General features: G+C 49.8%; 8 protein-coding genes across 8 annotated transcripts; 5 read left to right on the top strand and 3 right to left on the bottom strand.

The window, feature by feature from the left end:
• Positions 1-894: 894 nt before the first annotated feature.
• Positions 895-4,509, top strand: PFICI_08917 (DNA-directed RNA polymerase III subunit RPC2; the record flags this gene model as incomplete). The annotated part of the gene is made up of 3 exons (XM_007837498.1): positions 895-1,021; positions 1,111-1,123; positions 1,191-4,509. 3 exons carry the CDS (start codon positions 895-897, stop codon positions 4,507-4,509), a joined length of 3,459 nt encoding a protein of 1,152 aa, XP_007835689.1.
• A 526-nt stretch (positions 4,510-5,035) lies between these two features.
• PFICI_08918 (uncharacterized protein) lies at positions 5,036-6,669 on the bottom strand (the record flags this gene model as incomplete). Its single annotated transcript, XM_007837499.1, has 4 exons — positions 5,036-6,062; positions 6,124-6,167; positions 6,239-6,378; positions 6,438-6,669. 4 exons carry the CDS (start codon positions 6,667-6,669, stop codon positions 5,036-5,038), a joined length of 1,443 nt encoding a protein of 480 aa, XP_007835690.1.
• A 1,652-nt stretch (positions 6,670-8,321) lies between these two features.
• On the top strand, positions 8,322-9,725 carry PFICI_08919 (uncharacterized protein; the record flags this gene model as incomplete). The annotated part of the gene is made up of 1 exon (XM_007837500.1): positions 8,322-9,725. The coding sequence occupies one exon, from the start codon at positions 8,322-8,324 to the stop codon at positions 9,723-9,725; it is 1,404 nt and encodes a 467-aa protein (XP_007835691.1).
• Positions 9,726-10,200: 475 nt separating this feature from the next.
• On the bottom strand, positions 10,201-11,230 carry PFICI_08920 (uncharacterized protein; the record flags this gene model as incomplete). The annotated part of the gene is made up of 2 exons (XM_007837501.1): positions 10,201-10,838; positions 10,906-11,230. The coding sequence occupies 2 exons, from the start codon at positions 11,228-11,230 to the stop codon at positions 10,201-10,203; spliced, it is 963 nt and encodes a 320-aa protein (XP_007835692.1).
• A 1,950-nt stretch (positions 11,231-13,180) lies between these two features.
• Positions 13,181-14,279, top strand: PFICI_08921 (GTP-binding protein ypt1; the record flags this gene model as incomplete). The annotated part of the gene is made up of 5 exons (XM_007837502.1): positions 13,181-13,410; positions 13,485-13,608; positions 13,668-13,715; positions 13,776-14,003; positions 14,082-14,279. The coding sequence occupies 5 exons, from the start codon at positions 13,181-13,183 to the stop codon at positions 14,277-14,279; spliced, it is 828 nt and encodes a 275-aa protein (XP_007835693.1).
• A 710-nt stretch (positions 14,280-14,989) lies between these two features.
• Positions 14,990-16,806, bottom strand: PFICI_08922 (uncharacterized protein; the record flags this gene model as incomplete). The annotated part of the gene is made up of 5 exons (XM_007837503.1): positions 14,990-15,347; positions 15,443-15,650; positions 15,767-16,158; positions 16,218-16,344; positions 16,422-16,806. The coding sequence occupies 5 exons, from the start codon at positions 16,804-16,806 to the stop codon at positions 14,990-14,992; spliced, it is 1,470 nt and encodes a 489-aa protein (XP_007835694.1).
• Positions 16,807-17,808: 1,002 nt separating this feature from the next.
• PFICI_08923 (uncharacterized protein) lies at positions 17,809-19,671 on the top strand (the record flags this gene model as incomplete). The annotated part of the gene is made up of 1 exon (XM_007837504.1): positions 17,809-19,671. One exon carries the CDS (start codon positions 17,809-17,811, stop codon positions 19,669-19,671), a length of 1,863 nt encoding a protein of 620 aa, XP_007835695.1.
• Positions 19,672-21,794: 2,123 nt separating this feature from the next.
• Positions 21,795-22,811, top strand: PFICI_08924 (uncharacterized protein; the record flags this gene model as incomplete). Its single annotated transcript, XM_007837505.1, has 1 exon — positions 21,795-22,811. The coding sequence occupies one exon, from the start codon at positions 21,795-21,797 to the stop codon at positions 22,809-22,811; it is 1,017 nt and encodes a 338-aa protein (XP_007835696.1).
• Between the last annotated feature and the right edge of the window lie 1,890 nt (positions 22,812-24,701).

Genomic DNA, 24,701 nt, shown 5'->3' on the forward strand with positions numbered 1-24,701 from the left:
TTGGTACCAGTTGTTCAGGCCACTGCCAGGTGGGTCAGGGATGGCACAGAGCCCAAGTTTGACCCAATCAATGTTAAGGCGCTTTGGCTTACCTATGGCTAATCCACCGTTTGCCATATGCCTGGCGCTGAGCTACTGCTGGAAGCACAACACCCATGGATTTCCAGTCACTACATTGTAGGAATTCGATTATTAGTACATCAATCATCACCTCGAATCGCCTTCAGCTTCGCAAAGGTAAGTGGCATAATTTATTACTTTGCTATTTAAATCTATGTTGAAAATACAATTACCTCAATCAAGACATTTTGCTTCCGTGTAGATGTAGAAAGAGTGGGCAAGTCCGTTGGCACGTTGGCATATACTCTGTAGAATATGTCTTTCTCGAGGTTGTCGTGTAAACAAAATCTTGATAGCTTTCATACTTTTTCGCTCTGAATTGTGTCCCTTGGAGGATGGGACCCTCGAGATATAAAACCAATCGCGTTCTATACAGGCATTTTCATTCGTGATCACTGCGATCTGGAATCGAATGTGCATTTGAGCATTATCAAACCAGCCTTCCATGTTGGTATTCGTGGTCTGTCTCGAGGTTTTAGGTAGATACAGGCCTGCCAGATGCTCAACTACAAGGCAGGTTAGGTACTACAGAAGCGGGGGCCGAACTTTTATCCGCATACTCGGTAGCTTATCGGCCTTATCGGCAGCATCCTCCAGCAGCCCTGGCCTGGAGGCTCCAGAGTCCAGCTTGCTTTGCCAGGCGCGGGTGGGGGACGTTGCTGACTTTTTGCCTGGCGGGATCCAGTCACAGCCTCGAGCCACCCCATCAGAGAAAGAAAGCCTTTTCGCGTGGCCAAACCATCATGAGAATTGGGTTTGCCCGCAAAACACAAGATGGCGGTCGTTGATGATGGCTTCGAGGCTCTTCTTGAGCCTTTCTACAACGGCAAGAAGCTGACCGACCCAATTTCTACTGTCGGCGACAAATTCCAGCTGCTTCCTGCATTTTTAAAGGTCAAAGGTACATACCAACAGTCATCTGGCTGCCAGGCGGCACTTGCCACCATTTTTCTGCTCGGAAACCAGTTCAAGGCTAACCTATGTGTACAGGTCTCGTCAAGCAGTATGTGCAATATTCGCCATGAACGTCTCTGTCGGATTTTTTCCTGTGGCTGACATCTTATTTATAGGCACATTGACTCATTCAACTTCTTTGTCGATCATGAAATCAAGGAGATTCTCAAGGCCAACCGGACTGTCCGGAGCGATGTCACGGGCTCCTTCTTTATTGAATTTCTGGATATTCGCGTTGAGAGACCGAATCGTCCCGACTTCAATGAGTTCCGAGTGGCTAACGAGATCACTCCACAAGAGTGTCGTCTGCGAGACATGACCTACGGAGCTAAAATCCTGGTAGACATTGCATACCCAAGAGAGAAAACCCGGGTTGTCCGCAGAAATGTTGAGCTTGCTCGCATACCCATCATGCTCCGCAGCAACAAGTGTCATCTTTATGGCGCCAACAATGCAGAGATGGCAAAGATGGGAGAATGTCCCCTGGATCCGGGTGGCTATTTCATCGTCGGCGGAACCGAAAAGGTCATTCTCGTCCAGGAACAACTCAGCAAAAACCGTATCATTGTCGAGGCAGACGAAAAGAACAACATCATCTCTGCATCAGTCACTAGTTCAACCCACGAAAGAAAGTCCAAGACTTATGTGGTGATGAAGAAGGATCGACTTCACCTGTCGCATAACGTCCTTGTAGAACCCTTACCAATTGTCATTGTCATGAAGGCTCTCGGCGGCTTGTCTGACTTCGAGATCATGCAACTTGTGGCAGGAACAGATGGAAGGTTCCAGGATGACTTTGTGGTCAACTTTGAGGACGCCGCCAAGGTGGGTGTCTTCACACAACACCAGGCATTGGACTACATTGGTGCGCGCGTTAAGATGGGTGGCCGGAGCAAGCCCGGCGGAACCAGCTTACCACAGCCACGTCGTAGTAACGTCGAGGAAGGTCTGGACGCCCTCGCAAACATCATCATTGCTCATATCCCGGTTGAAGGACTGGACTTTTTCCCCAAGGCCATGTACGTGGCCCTCATGACGCGCCGTGTGCTGATGGCACACTACGACCCGAAACTTGTGGACGATCGTGACTTTGTTGGTAACAAGCGATTGGAATTGGCTGGTCAGCTGCTCTCACTGCTGTTTGAGGATCTTTTCAAGAACTACTTGACTCAGCTCAAGTTCGCCTGCGACAATACTCTGAAGAGAAACCACCGTGCTGCGTTTGATCCGCTTGTTAATATCAGTACACTCGGCCGCACGATCACAGATGGCATGAACCGCGCTATTCAGACCGGCAACTGGAGCGTAAAGCGATTTAAGATGGAGAGAGCCGGTGTCACCCATGTGTTGAGTCGACTCAGCTACATCGCAGCACTGGGTATGATGACACGTATCAGCAGTCAGTTCGAAAAGACCAGGAAAGTATCCGGACCTCGTGCACTTCAGCCATCTCAGTGGGGTATGTTGTGTCCCTCTGATACTCCTGAAGGTGAGGCTTGCGGTCTCGTCAAGAACCTTGCACTCATGACACATATTACGACCAACATCGACGAAGAACCGGTGAAACGCTGGATCTACACAATCGACTCTGGAGTTGAACCTCTAAGATGTTTCTCGGGTGCAGATATCCATCGCCCTGGCTCGTATATCATTCACATCAACGGAACACCTTTTGCTCTAACAAGGTTTCCGAAGCGATTCGCGTCAAAGTTCAGAACCATGCGCCGTAGAGGTTGGGTGTCGCCTTTCGTGAGCATCAACGTCAACACGCATCTTTCTGCCGTGCACATTGCCACCGACGAAGGCCGCATTTGTCGTCCTTATATCATTGTCAAGAACGGCGAATCTAAAATCAAAGCAAGTCACCTTCGGATGCTCCAGGCGGGCAAGGCTACATTCGACGACTTCCTGACCCGAGGTATTGTCGAGTACCTTGACGTCAACGAGGAAAATGACACTCTGGTGGCTCTCACCGAAAAGGATATCACCAAAGCACACACTCATGTCGAAATTGAGCCTTTCACTATTCTAGGAGCCGTAGCTGGACTGATTCCTTTCCCGCACCACAACCAGTCCCCTCGAAACACATATCAATGCGCTATGGGTAAGCAAGCTATTGGAGCTATTGCGTACAATCAATTCAACCGCATCGACACCCTTCTGTACACCTTGGTATACCCACAGAGACCCATGGTCATTAGCAAAACCATCCAGCTCATCAGATACGACAAGCTTCCCGCTGGCCAGAATGCCACTGTTGTCGTCATGTCCTACTCTGGTTACGATATTGAGGATGCCCTCGTCTTGAACAAGGCATCTCTGGATCGCGGTTTTGGTCGATCACAAGCATTCAGGAAGTACACTGCCGAGCTGAACAAGTACGCCAACGGAAGCCGCGATCGCATCGGCGACCGGGACTTCAATCAGATCAACGACAAGCACGAGGCCCTGACTAGTGACGGTCTCGCCGACGTTGGCTGGAAATTGAAGAGTGGTAATGTCCTCATCAAGAAAGAAAGCCCAGTCGACACGTCGCCTGGAATCGGTAATGAGAGGAGGTCAGACGAGTATCGCGAGTGTCCTACGACCTTCAAGATTTACGACGGAGCCATCGTGGACACTGTAATGGTGACGCAGACACAGTATGAGACTCAGTTGATCAAAGTCAAGACAAGACAGACACGTCGACCAGAACTTGGTGACAAGTTCTCCTCGCGTCACGGTCAGAAGGGTGTCGTTGGTATCATCGTCGACCAAGAGGACATGCCCTTTTCTGATAAAGGACTGTGCCCAGATATCATCATGAACCCTCACGGTTTCCCGTCTCGTATGACAGTTGGTAAGCTGCTCGAATGTCTAACAGGAAAGGCATCCATCATCCAAGGTCGCAAAGACTTTGGCTTTGGCGATGCGTTTCGCTCCCATCCTCTCGAGGAAATGAGCAGAAACCTGGTTGACGCCGGTTTCTCGTGGGAGGGCAAGGACTACTTCACATCGGGTATTACTGGTGAGCCGCTACAAGCATACATTTTCAACGGTCCCATCTTCTACCAGCGTCTCAAGCACATGGTGCAAGACAAGATGCACTCTCGTTCTCGTGGCCCTCGTGCAATTCTCACAAGACAACCAACCGAAGGTAGATCACGTGAAGGTGGTCTACGTTTGGGCGAAATGGAGCGTGATTGTTTGATTGCGTACGGTGCTTCACAGCTTCTGCTGGAACGTCTCATGATCAGCTCCGATGGAACCGACGTTGACATTTGTCAAAAGTGTGGTTTGTTTGGCTACAAGGGCTACTGCAGCACTTGCCGCACTAGTCGAGAGGTTGCCAAGATGACAATGCCATATGCTGCAAAGCTGTTGGTTCAGGAACTCATCAGCATGAACGTTGGTGTGCGACTGCAATTGGAGGATGAATTTCCTCATCCCAAGTAGTCCCAGTCGTCCTACGCGAGCCTGCTTGGGAAGAGATGTACATTTCTGTACATAATGCATTAAGAATGGCGTCTTTGTTTTGGAGTTGCATATTCATAGGGGCAAAAGCTTGACAGCGTCTGATACAGACCGCAAGACCAAAGATAAGAATAGTGAATTTCTGATATCCACCACAGGCTTCTCCGATTCGTGATGCCAAAGTGACCAAAACTTGCTGCACATTATATACTGTACCAGCTCACAGACATCCTAGACTTATAAAATACCCTTTTTCCTTGTTATGCAATCACCGTACTCATTTCGTATATAGACTCACAACTTCTGACTCAGCTCATTCACAACTCATCGTCGCAGGAGATTGAAGAATTTGGAAAGAAGATTTAGTTGGAATTATTTGCAGTACGTGATGGTTCGCTCTCCCTAAATAGATAATCAAGCTCTAAAAATCTGACCATTGCATCATTACTTCCAAGCTGACTTGAACCTGCAGATACTCCAGACAAGTCCGCCCCCTGCTAGTCCGTCTCTAATGGGAGCTCAGCTCGTGAAACTGGCCGTGGTGGTTAGCATTATGCTGTCCCTGCATCCCCACGGCATCACCACCCGCCTCGTACACTGTCGACGGCACGCTAGGGCCCATCGGCTGGCTCTGGCTTTGGAGCGTACCGCCCGTATGTTGTGGTTGGAACGCCGACAACCGATCCGTTGATGCCGGGCTCGACGGGGGCTGCGCCATGCTCAGGCGCGGATCAGAGTGCGAGAGCGGACTACCCGGCGAGCCCGGCGAGGCTGTCGTGGTGGTGTAGACTTCATTTCCCGGTTTGGTTTCTTGGCTCGTGTACCACACGCCGCTGCCCTGCTGAGTGAAACCACCACCTCCTTGCGGTGGCGAGCCCCACTGCGGCTTGCTGCCGTCGTACTGATGCATGACGGCGCCATTGATCTCTTGGTATGGTTGCTGCGGCTGCTGCTGCTGGTAGTCGTAAGAAGGAGAGGTCGGGGGCTGGGCTCCAAAGACGGGGGCGCCGGCACCCGGAGGAGGAGCGTATCCAGAGGGTGGCTGTTGCGTCGGGGGATACTGGGCCATTGAAGGCGCCGGCGGCGGCATACCCTGCTGCTTCCGGTTGCGGCGGAGAATGAGCCATATGCCCAGGGCGATGAGGGCAATGACAGCCACGCCGCCCACGACACCGCCGACAATGGGGCCAATGTTGGTTGATGATTTCTGTCCTCCGCTGGCACTAGTACCACTGCTGCTGCTGCCGCTGCTCGTCCCGCTGCTCGTCCCGCTCGAGGCGCTACTGCTGCCTGACGATGAAGCACCGCTGGCGGATCTCGTCGTGGAGGACTCTAGCCCGTCGTTGCTCGTCTGAGTACCAAAGTTGCTCGACGTCAGGGTCACGACGACCTCGGAATAGGATCGGCCATCGTTCTCGCCGATCCAGGTGGTGAGGGCGTCCATGGCGGTGGAGTAGCTGAGCGAGTGACAGAAGTAATCCGAGATACTGGTCGAGAACCGGATCGTGCCGCAGTATGGTGCAGAGGAATCCGTACTGTAGATGGATGTCAGTGGCAATGATTTCAATCATTATTTAGAACGAAGGTGAGGATTACCATTTGGCAGTATAAATATCGTTCATACAACCATTATTACAATCCTGTATGAAACGGACAAGTTAGTAAATCTGATGGCCTTGATACTAAAGGAAGATTGAAGAAATGCACCTACGCCGTTCTCGACCTGTTCCGCGTCCATACAGTCGACACGGAAACCACAACTCGATTCATCACAACAAGCTACATAGCCGACATTGGCAGTAGTCACAAATGCACAGTACCCATTTGTATCACCACAAGTATAAGCGGCGCCTACAATGGTGGAGTTAGCGGAACATGTGTAAGTCGAGGCACCATATAGGAATCCATACCAATCAGTCCGCTGACATAACCACAAGTATTATCCGGACCGACGAGAACAGTCTGAACATCTGCTCTCTTCAAAAGCTCACGAACTACGGAAGGACTAGGCGGTTCCGTCACTTCTGGAAGCTGGAAGGTCGGGTGTGGTATCGAGGCGTCTGTTGGTCGAGCAATCGTTGACTCTAATGCTATAGCTTGGACAGCTGCGCCGAACACGGCGGCAACGAGTAGAGAGGCCATGTATCTTTCACGGACACGGTCGATAGTGGAGAGCATATATTTGTATGAGAATGTGCCTTGCCGTTGAGGAAATCAGGGAGCCTCAAAGTATCTATCAACAGGTTCAAGATGGCAGAGAGGAGTGGGAAAGTGGAAGAAGGGAAGAAAAGAAACAAAAGAGACGACCAGTTACTCTTTGTTGCCGGTAATTCCTCTGTGTAAATGGACTGAAAACCCGAGCACGCAGTATGTGCAGCTAATATCTGCTCCTCTTCCCTACTACCAAGATGCGGTGTCTATCATGCAGGGCGAGGCACTTTTCAAGGGTCCAGACAGACCGTTTCGGCATCAACGGGCAAGCTTTCATCCATTAAACCGGGGAGACTATGAAATTCAGCCTCGAGGCCCAGCTGGCCCAAAAGTCTATTCTGCTTAGCCTATCCTGGGGGAGCACGCGTGAAGGAGATTAGAAACTAGTGAACAAGATCCGCAGACCTTCCAAGCGAGGCGTGGAGTCGTATAAGTCGTGTTTGCAGGAGCTGAAAAGCGCCACGAAGCCAAAGCGGAAAAGAGCTGAGGTCCCGCCAAGGGATACTGGGTCTGGGGGCAGGGGAACGGAAATATGCATAAAACTTTGAATAAACCACTGATGGTGATAGGATCATTGTTTCTTGAAATTGTTGTTATTAGTCACTCTTGTCGGCAGTCGTGATGCTGATGGAGCCGATTATGAAAGAAATTGATGATTCTCTACGAAACCAACCCTGGGGGAGAGCGGCAGTCGATGAAAGTAAAGTGGTGCCATTTTCGAGTTACACTTCAGCTAGCCATCTAGAGGCTGAAAGATGTATCGTATTATTGTAATGACCGACAAATAAAGCCTGGGTCTGTATCGAATGTCATGTTCAGATGGGTGGGTTGGACCGTGTTGGCCATCAATTGATTGTCAACTCAGCGTAGGGACTTTTGTCACACATGGATTTGCAAAACGTAAACTCTAGTTGGAAACGACCTATCATTTATATCTTTACATATTTATTTAATGATTCAATTTTGACAGTCAGGGGCCAATTGCTGCTGTGCATCATGAGACATGAAAAAAAAGAAAATGGATGACTGACAGGTGCAGGTTCAGGTTCAGGAATCTGCTATTAGAGACGACGGCCCCAATTCCGCGCTACGCTGCCTAGCAGCTGTGAGCTAGGCAGTAAGTAGTACATGGACCCCGCTGAAGATGCAACACGACAGAAGCATTTCCAGTGGATGTTTCTAACACACAAACAGACAACTTTAGCGAGAGCTGACAGGGTCTTGATTGGAGACTATCTGGTTCGAGTCTAAATATTGCAGATCCAAACTCTCGCTTCCAGTCATTGTCGCCAAGTTGCCAACGGCTGAACCCTTTGCGCGTCGTGGCTGGCATCCTGTCTACTGTGTACCAGTCTCAAGCAAGCAAAGCATCGACACCTGATTGGTGCCTGCTCACATTCACTTCACCCAAGACGAATCGATCACCGAGCTGGCCAGATTCTACACCGAGGCTCCATTACTTACCTCATACCTAGGTAGTAGAGAGTGCAAATACCTTGGGAAATCATTCCACCAGACAGGACAGACAGACCCAGGCCACCTTTGACGGGGAACGGTCTTGGGTTTGAAATGTGTCAGCCCACATGACGGATCTGTCACGCATTCTCCCGGACTTTCCAGCGGAGCCCTATGCAAGAATCTTGGCCAAAGTCGAGCAGCAACAGTTGACTACAACCGACTTGATCACCCTCGATGTTGCGGAGCTAGGCAAGCGGACCAAGCTTCCTCTGTTGGACATTCGACGGTTATGTAATGCAGTCCTCGGTGCTCTGCATGCCGACTTGGGCGCATCGGGCTCGGCGGCACCCAAGACATCGACTCCTCGGAGGCAGACGGGCGACGATGTGGTGAAGCAATGGAATTGCATCAGTACGCTGGACGAGAATCTCGATCATGCTCTGGGAGGTGGCATCCCAACCGGCCAGGTCACGGAGATCACTGGTGAAAGCGGTGTCGGCAAGACTCAGTTCCTGTTGACTCTGCTCTTGGCTGCGCAGCTACCGCCGCCTCACGGGCTTGGCCGTTCTGCCTTGTACATCTCGACAGAGGCACCGCTCTCTACCAAACGTCTGTCGCAAATCCTACGGTTTCACCCGCTCTTCAAGGACATGGATCCTGACACCAAGCCTTCTCTGGATCAGGTCATTAGCACCGTGACTCCAGACCTTGAGTCACAGGACCATATCCTCAACTTTCAGGTGCCCGTGGAGATTGAGCGTCGCAACATTGGCCTTGTTATTATCGACTCGGTGACGGCCAATTATCGCGCCGAGTACGAACGCGGTGGCAGTGGAGGCACCACTCAGCGCTCCGGCGGCTTTAACATGGGCACCCGGAGCAACGAGCTGGTCCGCCTAGGGCAACTCTTACACGAGCTCGCTCGCAAGCATAATCTCGCCGTGGTCGTCTCCAACCAGGTCAGCGACCGTTTCTCCGACTCGAGCTCGGCTGCGCTGGCCGCTTCTAAGCGAAGCACCGCCAGCAGCAGCCTGCCGTACCCTTTACCAACCGGACCGATTCCCCAGGAGAGCCCGCTCGCCAAGCGGAGCAAAGGGCACAACGGACCCTTGCCGACTGCCGAGCCCACCTCCAGCATGCCCCCCGAGTTCATCAAATCGAGCCTGCCGGAGCCGCCGCCCGAGGAACCGTATGCGCCGCCGGCACTACTCCTCGACCATCAGCAGCGCTGGTTCACGGGCTGGGGCGACGACCCGTACGCCGACTACACCCTCAAGACTCCAAGTTTGGGCCTCGTCTGGTCGACGCAGCTCGCTTGCCGCATCGCTCTGCTCAAGCGGCCAGTGTACGGGCGCAAGCAGGTCATCGAAGAGGAAGGCAGCACCGATGTGTACCTCAAGAACTGGAAGCGGTGGATGAAGGTTGTTTTTGCGCCTCATGCAAAATCTAGCGGACCTGGATTCGAGGATGCAGTCGAATTCGAAGTGACTATGGCTGGCGTGAAGGCGGTTGATAAGACGAAGAAGTAGACATGTATTGATTGCACAAACTTATGGCTAGGCATAGACATGATACCATCACATTGGGTTACATAGAGCAAGATTGGCATACAATAACTGGAGAGTCATATAATGTATTAACGTGGACATTGGAAACTTGCAAATTGATAATAATATCTCGGTTTTCTGTCCATGTATCCCTTTTTGTGGCTTCAACCTGCTTTTCTAGTATGCCATGTAGTCTGAATGTTCAGTCTGAAGATCAATAGTATATGGTTGGTATTGAATACATTGTGATGTACATTGATGTCTAAAAAAACGGAGTGGTGATAAGTATACTCAAAGCAGTATGCCCCCTCATGCCATGTTACAGTTCCAAAACTCCAATTGTGTGCAAAATCCGCGTGCCTTAATCTATACACAGAAACGTAACAGTTCTTCTCGGAAACGCCGGGTATCAAGGAACCCTTTTCATGTTTTGTTTTTCGGCCTGGCATATTACCTCCTACCTACGCCTTTTCCTGTCGTGATCCTCGGTAATTTGAAACATTGGGCAAGTCCCTTGTGGCTGTCGTCCCCTAAGCTCGCCCAGAAGCCAATCCGTCAGATGGACCACCTTTGCGCCGACGCCCTTGTCCCACTCGCCGCTCTGGTCAACATGCTCAATGGTGTGGCTGATAATCTTGCCCTCGCGATCAAACTCAAAGATGAAGAGGCCGGTAAACTCGCGCTTGGAGCCGCGCCGCCGGGCGCCGCTAAGGGTCTCGTCGAGCTTTTGCTCCCCTTGCTCCGTCAAGCTGGGATTGTCCTTTTGGTCCGTCGATGACGACGACGACGACGCCGTCCGCCACTTTACCACGAGCTGCTCCGGGTAGGCGCCCGTGCGCTGCGGCGAAAAGTGCAGCGGCTGCGTCGTCATGCGCTCCGAGAGGATCTCAATCTTGAGGTTGCCGATTATGGGCACCCTGTTCCACGCAATCGGCGACGTCCACACGGCCGCCGTGTAGGCTACGCGGCCCGACACCGTCGGCAGGTAAGGGTGGGTGGAGGGGAAGAGGTGGAGGGAGATGTTGGGCGAGAGAATCTCCTGCGGCAGTGGCGTCTGCAGGACCGTTGGGAGGCGCTTTTGCAGAATGCGCAGAGCTACATAATTTATATACAGGTCAGACAATGTAGTGTCGAGTGTATACAGATTGGAGGTTCAACATACTCTTTCCTAGCTTGACCTTGCGCTCATTCTCCGGATTCTTGGGATCCAGGCCCTGAGGCCGGTCGCGGAGTGGATTGGTCGAATCGAACCATATCGGCGCAAGGTCTTTTTGAGTGAGCGGCACTGGCGGCTGCGCAGACGAAGAAGTAGTGGGTAATGTCGTGAGCGACTTGGAAGTAGTAGTGGAAGGAATGGAAGTTATCACCGGGCCGGCCGAGGCAAAATAGGGCAGAGCGGTCGTCCTCCAGGCGGCGGCCCTACTCGATCTCGAGCCCGAGCTCAGTATATAGGACGGCGACCGTACGAGGCTGCTGGAAAGGGACATCGGTCCGGCGCCTTGCGGGCAGTTGGATGTTGGGAGAGTGTCATCAACACGAATAGGGCGCTTGCAAGATGGCCTGCATTGGGGGGGTCCTTGGCTAAGTCAAATGGTTGCGTGATCACTCAGGAAAGCATAAGCAGAAACTTTTTGGGATGTGTGTGAAGGAATGACAATGATGTAAGTGAAGCTTTGTCCCGACAAATTTCGGTACACATTTGAATAGCAATGGGCTGACTGGGCTGTTGGAGAGCTGGAAGGCCGGGGGGTCCCCCGCTGTCAAGCTCCCGAACGACTGGGTCTCAGGAAAGTTCTAGACAGGGATCTTCTTCAGCGTTTGAATCCACTAGAGCTGTAGCATGCTCAGTATTGGATTCTGGAAAGAAGAAATGGAGACAAGTTTGTTCTACGGAATACTAGAGTAGTGTATTATTATAGTTTCACCGAATGATTATCTGATGAACAATGCTTGGCTCAAGGTAAAGAAAGAGTATTATATAGAGAGAGTGAGATTACTTATACTGCTGTCTTTTTCGTCCTAGCTCTCAACAAATAAGCAATATTAAATGGACAAAGACGGTGACTTTGTATATTCATGCCATCATCGTAATGCAAATAAGGACTGAAAGTATAGTGACGGATATCAATTATGCCTAGGCCAATCATGGCGTGCCTTACATACCAGTTCAACTGTTTAGCAGCTTTGAATGCTATTTCTCTTCTTGTCTGCGTAATGGCACTTGGTGAAAGAGGAAGTGATCAAAGAAATGACGTATTCCCGTATCTTTGAAAAGAGTCACGTTCATGGTGAATCAATGTTAACTTGTAGAGTGAATAGAAAGGAAACCCGGTGCCTGCTGTCGTCAGCTGGTTCATCGCTGATCCACTGCCCTGTGACAACCCCAGGTGTTGGTACTCCCCACCTCCCCTTTCTCTGTTCAAGGCCAGGCTTACGCCTCATGACTTCTCTCCCCTATGTATGAGCGAGGTGGCCAACAAACAGGCGGCACTCCGTGCCTGTAGCCTACAAGGTAGGTAACGCAGGTAGGGTAAACTGGGTGTAATACTTTGGGCAGCCTGCAGAGCCAGGCGAAAAAAGGTGTCTGTCAGCCACAAGGGCTTTAGGCTCAAGAAGGGGATCGGCGCCTCATTGTTATCGCAGCGATACCTAGATACGCTAGAGGGGCCCCCAACCGAACCAATTACGCCGCTGCTTTGACCAAGGCTGTGCTGGTTGATACCTTAAACTGGGTGCTGTTATTTAGCGCCTCTCACTGCTCTGATCTCCTTGACGCTCCTTGACGCAGTGTCAAGTCCAAGTGTGTGCGTGTGTGTGTGCCTGTCTGTCTCTTTTAATCCTCCCTCTAATCGATCGACCGCCAACTGACGACATCTCCGAATCACTCCTCAGTGCATCGCCAACCCATCACCAAAACACACACGAATCAAAGGGCCTCCTCAGTCGCTTTCCATCAAACAGAAGCATTTACTTTGCCTTTGTGCTTTGCAGTTACCGGGCCCGTCGTCGCTTGTCCCGTTCCCCTCTACTTTTCCATTTTACCAACCTCACCGGCCCAAGAAAGCCTTCACCGCGAAGATGAATCCTGAGTAGTACGTCCACGTCCACCTCGGCGCCATTCACCGTGCCCTCATGCTGCCATCGTCGTCGTCGTCGACACACCTCCAGAACATCAAGCTGACTAACCATCTTTAGAGTTCTTTCTTTCAACCATGCTGCCCCTCGCGGCTGGTTGCCCCTCCGGTCCTACAGTTCTGCGGCTGCGCGTGGCTTGTGGTTGCCCCTCCGGCTCTCCAAGTGGGAGAGCAAGTTGACACACCCGGATGGATCTATTCGAGCACATTCTTTTTACATTCGCCATCTCCTGCGACCTTCCCCGGCTCCATCACACCCAAGTCCAGTTCAATACGACTTGAGAGCACCCCATCAAAAACACGATGGCCAGCAACAAGCATCGCGGCAAGGCCGCTCCTGATCGTCTGGGCGGCAACTTTGTTGTGGTTGATGTTCACCACGAGGAAGATGATCCCGAATACTCCCAATATGCTCAGGATCGCGCCCTCAACAATCTGCGCCAGCCTTATCCGCAGACCTCCGACGCTCTGCCCTACAAGAACGACGACCTTGCAAAGCGTGCCAAGGCTCTTCTTCAGAAATCCCCACTCGCGTATGATGATGATGAGGGCATTTGTCAAGCGCCATAGCCAGATTGGAAATGATGCTGACCATACTTTTGCTTAGATACGACTACCTCTTCAAGCTTCTCCTGATCGGAGACTCCGGTGTCGGAAAGTCTTGTCTGCTGCTCCGTTTCGCCGACGACACATACACCGAGTCTTACATCTCCACGATTGGTGTTGACTTCGTAAGTATCGCAAATCAATATGCTTGGGGTATTATTTGCGTGCTAACCTGGTCCTTCAGAAAATCCGCACCATCGAGCTCGACGGCAAGACTGTCAAGCTCCAGATCGTAAGCCTTGACCATATCGTCCGCCAGCTAGCTGCATTCAACTGACATGGACCTTAACAGTGGGACACCGCCGGCCAGGAGCGTTTCCGCACCATTACTTCCTCTTACTACCGTGGTGCCCACGGTATCTGCGTTGTCTACGATGTGACCGACATGGACTCTTTCAACAACGTCAAGCAGTGGCTTCAGGAGATTGACCGCTACGCCACCGAGGGCGTCAACAAGCTCCTTGTTGGTAACAAGAGCGATATGTCCGACAAGAAGGTTGTCGAGTACACTGTGGCAAAGGTAAGAACTTCAACTTGCTGCATATTCATGCATCTTAGCACCTCTAGCTCAATATTCGAATGCTTACACTGTTTACAGGAGTTTGCCGACAGCCTTGGCATCCCCTTCCTGGAGACCTCGGCCAAGAACGCCTCCAACGTCGAGCAGGCTTTCTTGACCATGGCCCGCCAGATCAAGGAGCGCATGGGATCGCAGGCTACGACAAACACCAAGCCTGGTGTCCAAGTTGGTCCTGGTCACAGCGTTTCTTCCTCATCCAGCGGTGGTTGCTGCTAAACGACTTGGATTCTTCTCACGATACCCGCATACACACCTGCATTCGTTGTTTCATTTCTGATTTCACCGGTGTCATTGGCAAATACAGGGTTGCGTAGGGTTGACATGGTTTGGCAATTGGTAGGGACGGATAATGATGACTTGTATTCCTCGTTGTACCCTCGGCGGTGTGACGGTGATGACTAGAGAAGACTGGTCTCAAGGTTCTTCCCGGTGGATTGTAATGGCTTCACGGATGCTAGTAATCTGAGATTGCCAGCAAACGTCAATCAGAGACGCATACTGACCAAAGTCACGAAGACAACGAACGATATGAGACCGAGAATGCCAGGTGATGGTTACGTGATGCTGTGCCATGGAGTTTTTGCAGGTCCCCCGTCAGCAACGATGAGACTTGGGTTTTTAGAATTGGCTAATGCCCTATCCGTTTGTGTTTACAGCTGTTTGGGCAATCTCGCCTTGAGCAAATTTCTTTGCGTGTGTATTCTTGTAGTTATTTCGAGGGTCACTAGAGAGGTGTTTTTTTTTTCTCCTTGTTTCTATGAATATGTCACCAGAATTATGCATTTGTAAACAGTACCAATTACCAACCGCTTACTGCTTTGTCCACACATTGATTATAGTCTTCTTTCATGCTCTCTGGTCAGGAAATGTGTATACCAATATTCCCATCAAATAATAAGTCCAAGAGAATCTCGTGTCTGTCGTTTCTAGACTGCGAGACGACACTCGACGACTCCCAAGGCATCAGCCGCACAGCCCTGCCAGATCCGCACAATCTCCAGCCCAGTGGCTTGAACCAGCATCGCAAGCTCTGCCGGCGTCCTCTCCCGCCCATTGACCATCATCATCATGTTGAGATCCATGAGGTGAGCATGCGCAGCGGCCTGGCCGTAGTTGGCTAACAGTGGAGGGGGCGCTGCGACGGCCGTCGAGGCATCGCCGTCGAGACTGGTGCGGACCGTCGTGGTTACGATGATGTCTGCAATCAGCAGCCTGGATGAGGCAGTCATGGATTTGGCAATATTGCCGAGAATGGTGGCGACTTGATTGTCTGGCCAGTCGTGTCTAGGACGTGTCAGGACGTTGAGTCTGAAAAGTTGTTTGTTTCCGCTTGCTCCCAAAAGATGAGATGAGGCAGCCATGTTGGTTGGAGAACGTACAAGATATATCTCAGCCAATATACATCAGCGCCCTGAACGGGGTTAGGCATGAAGAAGTCATGGACTGAGAGCTTGACTTGGCCCGAGTTCAGAGCTTCGGGGTACTTGGACTGCCAAACCGATATCGCCTGCTTGATCACCGGCTCGCGGTCCTGGACAACCAGCTGGAGAGCTGGGTAGATATCGTGGAGCTGCATGCAAAACGAGCCTGTTCAATCCGAAGATAGGTCAGCTGATGCTTTCAACAAAAGCTTCTTGCTATATTTTTTTCAGACAAGGACTATTGCTAGAGAAATGGGCAAGAGAAGAATTTGCAGTGCGTACCAATTCCGCCTCCGACATCGACGACTGTTCCAGTACCGAGATCACGCCAAGGATATGCGCCGAGATAAAAGTGTCCCTGTCCTCTGTCCAGCCCTGCCATGGCCTGATGGAAGAGCAACTTTTCCGGCCGAGCCACCGTTTTCACAGGGCTACCCGGAATGGCGTCCTTGTCAGAATAGCTGATAATTGATATCTCGTTGTTCTTGAGTCGCGGCCGCCAATCCGTGTCATGAGCCGGCACTTCCTGATTCATCCAGTCAAACAAGGACAAATCGGTTCTCACAGCTTTTTGAAAGGCAGTCTTCCTGGCCTCGGAATCATGCTGCACTTCAGAACCCTTGACTTTGACTATGCTCGGTAGATGGTCGCTGGCCGCATAGTGAACCCGTCCCCTGGATTTCCAGCAATGTCAATAGACTACTTTCAACTCGCAGATCTGTATGGGATTTACTTCATCATAATATGCGCTCTGAACGCGGGGTCGCCCGCGAGAGTTTCCGAGACGTGGTTATTCGCAAATCGTCTCTCTTCCACTTCCTGGAAAACATGATGAGACACGAGAGCTCTCATGATACGGCCTATTTGCGGATCCCATGATGAGTCGAGAAAGCTTTTACAGTCTTTGCACGACCAAAGGCTATTCCACCCAACTTACAAAGCTTGTCTTGCTCCATACCAGCCAGCCGTGCGAGCTCCTCGACATGAACCCCATCGGCCCCGTTGGCCGCGGCAATGATCCCGGCAATATCGTGATCGGCCACAATGTGCAGAGCCCGTGATATCAGATACGAGGTGGACATGTCCACGACGAGTCTGTGAGGTTCCGTGATTAAGCTCTCGACGTGGCCCATAGCTGCCAGCGCTACCTTGACAGGATCCTGGGCTGTATGTTGTGTCGTACCATTGTACCGTATCTCAACAGCATTTTCGTCCCGAGACTCGCTCTCCCAACGGGATGCAATGTCGTTGATAGCTGTGGTCAAAAGTTGTAAGACTTTGCGCAGCTGAAGGGCAGCCTCCTTGGGAGTGAGTGCTGACATGGTGGATTCCGTCCGTGTTGCCTGGTATGTTTTCTTTTGCTACATAAGGAGATATGTAAAAGTGCTGCGTTTTGAGAATGGAATTCTGAACAGAACATCTCAAAGGTTCGGTCGGCATGTTAGCCGAAGCCACGCTTCTCACAGCCTGATCGATGTCTGTATCACCAAGCCTCTTTGGAATCTTGTGATCAGCCATGGCTGGCGCCATCTTCGCTGGACTTATCGATGATCCCTGCAGTGATAGTATGCCCCCCAACAGGCGCTTGGGTTTGTTATGTTGACCGCGATGGTCTTCTCAGAGCGAGGCAAGGGGGCCATGCACTTGTAAGCACCAACGCATAACCATAACACGATGCATCATAACATGGCGTTGGAAACCAATAAGAGCATCCGACAATACCAGATACAGTCAAAGATCGGCCAAGATATCCATGCCCCGTGATTAAGTGGAAACAAGCCCAAAGCAGTGACCCCCCGCTCGCTTGTCCGAAAGATTCAAGATGGCCAAACCCCAGAGAATAAGAATACGAGATGTCGACAAAGTGTTTTGCTGCACGAGTATATGTTTTTTTAGTCACAATAACCACGACTACAAGTATTGGTATTCGACAAAAAACGTTTACTGTGATTGGGAGACTCTGAAAGGGCACTAAAATCTGAGTCATGTTGTAGATAACCATTGTGATAACTGATATGGCGTAGGGGAGCTGAGAAGGACAAGCAGCTTACCCGCATGAATCAAGGTCTTGGCGTGGCTCAAGATGTGGTGCCCACGAAAGCGGACTCAGAAAACGGAATATTGACATTCGCGTAGGGAAAAATGCATACCTGATCCAGGCAGCCTGGTCCTATCAGACATAAGCGAGCATGGCGCACACTCAATATGACACAAGTTGGCCAGGACAACAAACATTATATAAAGTCTAGTATCCTCGTGTTGCATATCTTGTCAGTTTCAAATGAACCTCACTGCTGTTGTGTTTGAGATTGTCTGCCATCGAAATGAAGCGTGTCGTGATCGTTGGAGCTGGTCCATGTGGACTAGCAGCATTGAAAGAAATGAGGGAAGCTGGACATGAGGCGATTTTGTTTGAAAAGTCGTCAACTCTCGGTGGCGCCTTTGCCAGCTCGGCCGTTTATCCAAACTTGCACCTCACAATTTCCAACTGGGCAATGGCATTTTCTGACTTTCCCGATCCCACAAGGCTACGCTATTCGACAGGCGAGGAGTACTTGCATTATCTGCACAAGTATACTAGTCATTTCGGGCTCGAGCGTTTCATCAAATACGACACCAAAGTTGTAGGCGCAAGGTTGAATGGGATCACCTGGAATATTGAAACACTTCAAAAGTCCATTCCTGATGACGTCTCGTCATTGGTCGAGGCAGATGCTCTTATCGTTGCGACTGGAGCCAACCAAGTACCAAAGGATGCCCCAAGCGGACTTGCTGCTTTCAGCGGGAGAATCATACATTCCAGTCATTACGATGAGACATTCAAACGCGAAGTGGCGAACAACAACCTGCGTGTGCTCGTCGTTGGCGGTGGTGAAAGTGGTTCCGACATATCTGCCGAACTCGGTGAATTGTCGCCAAATGTGACTCTCTGGCTCAGGAGAGCTGTTTGTGTTGGCCCTCGATACCTCACCAAGGCTAGCGAGATGGGCCAAATTGAAGCCAACAAATCACAAAACTTTCCCGCCAATGGTTTTCTCGAAGCAGCTACAACGAACCGCATGAGTGCGGGTCAAAACGCATACGCATACGGCGTCTGGAGGAGGATTCTGTGGCATACGCCAATACTCAACAAAGCTCTGAGACAAATGTCCTTGGAAGCAACCGAGGCAGACTGGATCATGAATGACCAGGCCACGTACGTGACGAAGAATCAGCGGCTGTGCGAGGCGATACATGACGGGTATATCGATGTGTTGGTCAGCCCAAATGTGTCAAGTCGGGGGCAAACATGCGAGTTTACTCTCAAGAATGGACGTAAAGTGCAGCGAGACTTTGATGCCATTGTCCTCTGCACCGGTTATCATTCCGAATTCGGTTGGCTGAAGATCAACGACTTGAGCTCGAATCCCCGGTCTTGGTTTTTGCATTGCTTCCCTAAAGGTCTAGGGCAGCGCCTCTTCTTTGTAGGATATGCCCGGCCTCATCAGGGAGGCATTCCTGCCGTGGCTGAGATGCTGTCCCGTTACATCGCTTTGCTACTACGTGGTAGCAGAGCCTTGCCTCTTGACTATGCCGACCAGGCACAGCGTGATTCGAAAGCCGCGAGTGAATACTATCATGTCAGTCCAAACCTCAGAACTTTGGTAGATTACAATGCTTTCATGGAAAGTGTAGCACGGCGCATTGGCTGCGAGCCTAGGCTGCCGGTGACGTGTGTCGCTTTGGTTCAGCTCAACTTGTTGGCTACGGCGGCGATCGGAGGACGGTGCATCTTGAGCCAAACAAACAGTTCAATCTGGCCAGTACTTGCCCTATGGATGGCAACTGTGGCAGGATTCTTCCTCTATGATGACGGCCTGCTTATCAAATGGTGGTTCTATCCACAGTGGTCTGTATGGTACCGCCAGCGAGGCCCAGGTGCCAGGCCGGGGTATCTCTCCCACGTGCTAGGCCGTGTGAGGCTACGGCGATCAACCAAGATAAATGCTGGCTTTGCGTTGCTGGTCGGTTGGAGTATACCGACCTTTTATCTTCAGCAGGTGTTAAATATGGTTCTCTTTGTGGCGCATGTCATCCTCGAGACACTCGGTCTTCCCTTCCCAAAGGCTTGGGGAGGTTTGTGGCGCCCCAAGCTTTTCGTTTTGCATGGCAATCCATGGCGGATCACCGATCTTATCAGGCCCTGAGCGTGGAGAGTCGAGACCACACGGCAGGAGGACGTGAGGAGGGAGGAAGAATGAATTAACGTTAGCTCTTACGGCCGGCGCGGACGGCCTTTGCCGAAGTATAAAGTAAATAACAACACATCATGAGCTTGGCACCCGGTTGATTTGTTTTTTTTTTCTTTGCAAGTTGTAATGCTCGAGATATTCCACCCAAAGTTACGGTTTGTGTGTTTGGCAATGAACAAGGTGTTGCAAGACGGAGGAAATTCAATCATGAAATGTCTGATAATAGGCAACTAATCATTAACATTTGAACCGACCCCTGTCCGCCAGATGACTAAGATATAGTGGGGTATCAATTTTACTCGGTCCACCCACTTAAAAAGTCGCGTTACGCGTGGTATACGCGACTTACACCTTCTTTTCTTTTTTACCACAACACGTTTAAAATGGCCGATAAACTGGACGAAATTTTAAATCCCATTTTACGGGATTAGAAGCCCGGTATAGATTTTTCCCCGAAGAAAAAGGCTTTCGCGTTAGGGCTATACTATAATAAAATATTTTAACGCGAAATCGCGCGTCGCTTTCGTATTAGCCGCTCTTTTATTTAACGCTAGAAAAACCAGCTTAAACTTTATAAATTTTTTTTAAAAAAACCTAATAAAAAGCGTAAAGGTTTTACGGACCGTTAGCGACGTAGCATGCTTATAATTTGCAAAAGGAACCGTAACGCGTCGTAAAAAAATATAATCTAAAATCTACCCTTTAATATATCCAAATTTACGGTACGACGGCAACTTTAAAAAAAAAAACTCCGGAAATAAAGGTCCTAAAAAAAATCCTATTATCTAAAAAAAACGCTAGGGCTAAATATACCTTTATATATTAAGGATTATAAAACTTAAACGAGGTAAAAGCGGTACGTATATATAAAATTATTAACGCGCTATAGCTAATAGCATAAATAATTTATTCCGACGAATCCTTTTGCTAAAACTCCTTTTCGAGCCTAACCGCGTAGGTTTTTCGTTACCCGAGCAAAAAATTTAAAAAAGAATTCGTAAACCTTAAAAACTATATTAAAGCTAATATTTCCATTATAATTTAAAGGTCGATTTAAGCCGAGAAAATACGTGGTATAAATATAAGCAAGCGCAGCCTATTAATAATAATAACCCGGGACTTAACGCCCGGTTTTAAAGGAGGGCAACGTAAATTTACTTTATAAAGTTATTAAAAATGCTTAAAGGAAGGTTTTTTACCGTAATATAAAGATTAGCAAATATTTTAGCAGGATAATACCTTTATTTATAAATCGGATTCTATAAAGCAATAATTCCTCTAATACGGTGTGGCTGTTTACGAGGGCTGGCCACCACACAGCCTAGATCTTAACCTTATCGAATGGATATGAATAGCATTTAAAAAGAACCTTCGCAAAATATTCCTAAAGCTCTAGGACCTTAAGAAAAACATAGCAAATATAAAATATTTCACCATTTGTTTGCATGCGGCGTAGGAGGCAATTCTAAGCAGTTATATTATTAAATTAATTAACTTTATAAAGAAACGGCTTACCGCCGTAAAGCTAGCGCGTAAATGGTATACTAGATTTTAATCTGCATAGTGAGAGGACGCGATATATAGTGTTTTTTTGTTTTTACCATAGAAATTGATAGAGTTTTGTATAAGCGAAGTCGTGTATGTATGTATAATCGGGTGGCTGGGAAATGGGGTGGACCGAGTATTTCTGGGACCCCACTGTAAGACCAAAAGCTGCCATTGTCTTTTAATGACGGCAGGTTCCACCTAACCAACCGGAGCATTTCCTTCGAACCCCCGACATTCGTTCCTCGCTCTTGGATTGGATTTCCATCCACGCCAGGGAGGGAACTCAACCCACCTTATCAATCGTAACCACCATCTGCATTCTTTTGTTGGGTGGTCATGTCAAGATTTCTCCCCTCCAGATTACACTGTACGCCAAGGTCATGACATGAGCTGCACCTCGTCCGAAAGTCGAATCGTGAAATCGAGGGAGAGCCGGCTACTCCCCGGAGAGTCCCAAACAGCGCAAAGCTCCACTCACAAAGCCGCATGCGTCTGCCACCACACGGAGCCTCGATAAACCCCAGCAAATCATGGCAGCCGGACCTGTCAACTCCAGATTTTGGTTGAGATTTCAGGTGCACAGCGATGGTCTAGTGCCGCCTGCCTCATCTACTCCTGATTCCTTTCCTCAGTTTCCCCAGCTACCGGCAGAGCTGCGTTTACAGATATGGAGCCACCTCCTCCTGCCGCGGATCATTTTGATAACTTGTCAGGATCACGAAACGGCTTCGGAAGCTGAATCTGAGCTCACTGCGCGACCCTCGTGTCGTCTTGTTCCAGCACTACTTCACGTCAATCACGAAGCCCGAACCGTGGCGCTGGCGCACTATGAGCTGGCTTTTGGCTGGAAAGTGCCGACTGTCCTGGCAGATCTCGACATAGTACCGCCATTGCATGGCCATGAGGAACCACTAGGGATTGTCACTCCGCAGTGGACTGAACCACGGATTTACTTCAACTTTGAGCAGGATGCTCTGTTCCTGCTTGGCGAGCTAGAACCATGCACATCGGCAGGGTTCAACAGTCCCATGACTTACTTTCTCGATCGTGAGGAAACCAAGCGTGTCAAAAAGGTGGCTGTTGCGTTTCGTGCATTGAGACACGGCGAGAGTGGATCGCAACAAGTTTTCGGGACTTTGTTCCATGTGGTGGATCGCATCAAGCCGCCAAACGGACGGGTACTGGTCTGTGTCACCGAAGGCGATGAGTTGACGCACGCTCTTATGGGTGGCGAGGCTCCTCTGGTTCCTGGTGCGATGGATTATGCGACAAGACGGAGGCTGAGCAGAGCTAGACATAATGAACCCAACGATGTGGTGATGAGCACGATAGGGAGGCTCAGTCTGGACGATGAGGTCGATCGACGTGAAATCTTGGAACGATATCAAAGACACGACGCCACTCCACGTACCCAAGATGAAAATATCATACAGCAGATTTGGCAGAATTGGTTTAGAGGCAGTTTACTGTCGTCCAGTCTGACAAACATGAAGTTCTGGCTTATCCGAGAAGGAGACTTGGGAAAATACATTAGAGAGGATGTCTGAATAGTGGCTGCCTCTCACCTGCAAGATTCATATTTTCCATCCCGAAAATGCCATCAAACGACTCTGATTCGAAGTCGCGAATGCATTTGCAACATGTCAAGAGTAGTTGGAAGTGTGAGAATACCGGTATGTGCATGGTCAACCAAAACAGCCCAGCACTGAGCGATGCATTTTGAAGCTGGCTGCTTATAAGGATTTGAGAATATAATGTCTAGAATCAAACACTTTTGAAATATAATCTAATTTTGGAATTGATAACTGTGCTATGATATTATTAAAAAATTTTGACCGCTGAATAGACTCTTGGGACTAAGTATTTTCAATGGTATTCGATATACTTTGGCTAAAGGCAAATATAATATTTCCCGTCCGAAAATCGAGTCCTCTATCCGTCTCGACAACGCCATAAGCTCTGTGGGTGCTCAAGATACTGTATTCCATCACGGGCCTTTTGCTTACACACTGCTGGCTCCGATGAATTTGTGGTGATTTATGCACAGCGGATGGCGTAGAACGGATTCTGTGGCTGGAATTGACATTCTGGTGCATTTTTCATGCTGACTTAAGAACATGACTCGATTTTGAAGGCGGCAGACTCGTGTGCCCCGTTGTGAGAGTTTCCAGCAGCTGACACCGATCATGAGCCGCGGCGGCGAAATCGACCATAGGTTAGGTCAGTATTTTTTTTTCCCAGCCGGTATGTAGGCGTGCTAGAGATCTACGAAGCTGTACCAGGTGTAAGATTTGTATCATACCTATACAGTTCCCGTTGTCGCGGGCCTTTTTGACCAAAGATAATGATATTCCATGGTACTAGCGCTGCGGCGACTGTTGATTCAAGGCAAGATCATGCTCAAAAAGAAGTTGATGTGAGAGGCAAGCCGATATTTACCTACTTTAGATATGTAGGTACCTGTAGCTTAATGCAATTGTGTCTTGCCCGCTGACTTGGCACCCCGCATATTGCGGCACATGCGTATGTATATTACTGATCGATTATATGTAGACATACATCGATTTGTACATGGTTTTGCAACGGAAGTCTTGGCGATGCAATGCCCAAAAAAAAAGAGCGTCCCACATGTCAAATTCCCCTCGTCATCAGCAGTTCCATCCGTCCATCCAATCTTTCCATCCATCCATTGATTCAGGTGGACCTTGGGGGTTAGACACTCTAATGCGGTCACTTTGGGTGGGTTGAGTTACCCCGGATCCCGTGTCCCTACTAGCACTTTATGGGTACGTACCTAAGAGGGGCAGAGGGACACTGATGTCGACAGGGCTCTCACTCACCTATGACCTACCACCTATTATCATCTACGGTAGCAGCCAGGTGCCCAGGCAATGACGCACCCCTAGCTGGAAAACGAGACATGCTCTAGTGTAGACATGGACACCCTTCAACAACTCACTCGCCAATTGGGAGGACGATGATTGTTGCAGAAAGAGTATGCCGAAGCGTGGAAAGAAAGCAAAAGAGGAGGTTTGAATACCATTATTCATTATATAATCCCACCCGTTCGCGCGCTTCCTGTTCCCACTTTGGTCGGCTGAGTTGGGTTGGCTTCTTCTATTTTTCTCGATCCGCGCGCACCGTTTCGCTTCTGCAGGCGGTTGCCAAACCCAAGTAGTAGCCAGTACCCAGTACCCTGCGCCCGAGCCCAAGCCCAGCACAAAGCAAAGCAAAAATCTACAACCAATATCCAGGAACCCGCCCCCGTATTCCCGGCAGCCAACCACGAGACATCCATCTGCCCGAAGCCTCAAGACATCGATCGGCCAGAAGTCTGTCTGTCAGTCAACCTTACCTAGGTAAACCGTCGGACCACCCACGCCAACTCTTGACTCTTTTCCGTTCCAACTTACCCTTGATCAAAGCGTGCGTGGGGT

This window comes from Pestalotiopsis fici, assembly GCF_000516985.1.
Source record: "Pestalotiopsis fici W106-1 unplaced genomic scaffold PFICI_Scf_6, whole genome shotgun sequence".
NCBI lineage: Eukaryota > Fungi > Ascomycota > Sordariomycetes > Amphisphaeriales > Sporocadaceae > Pestalotiopsis > Pestalotiopsis fici.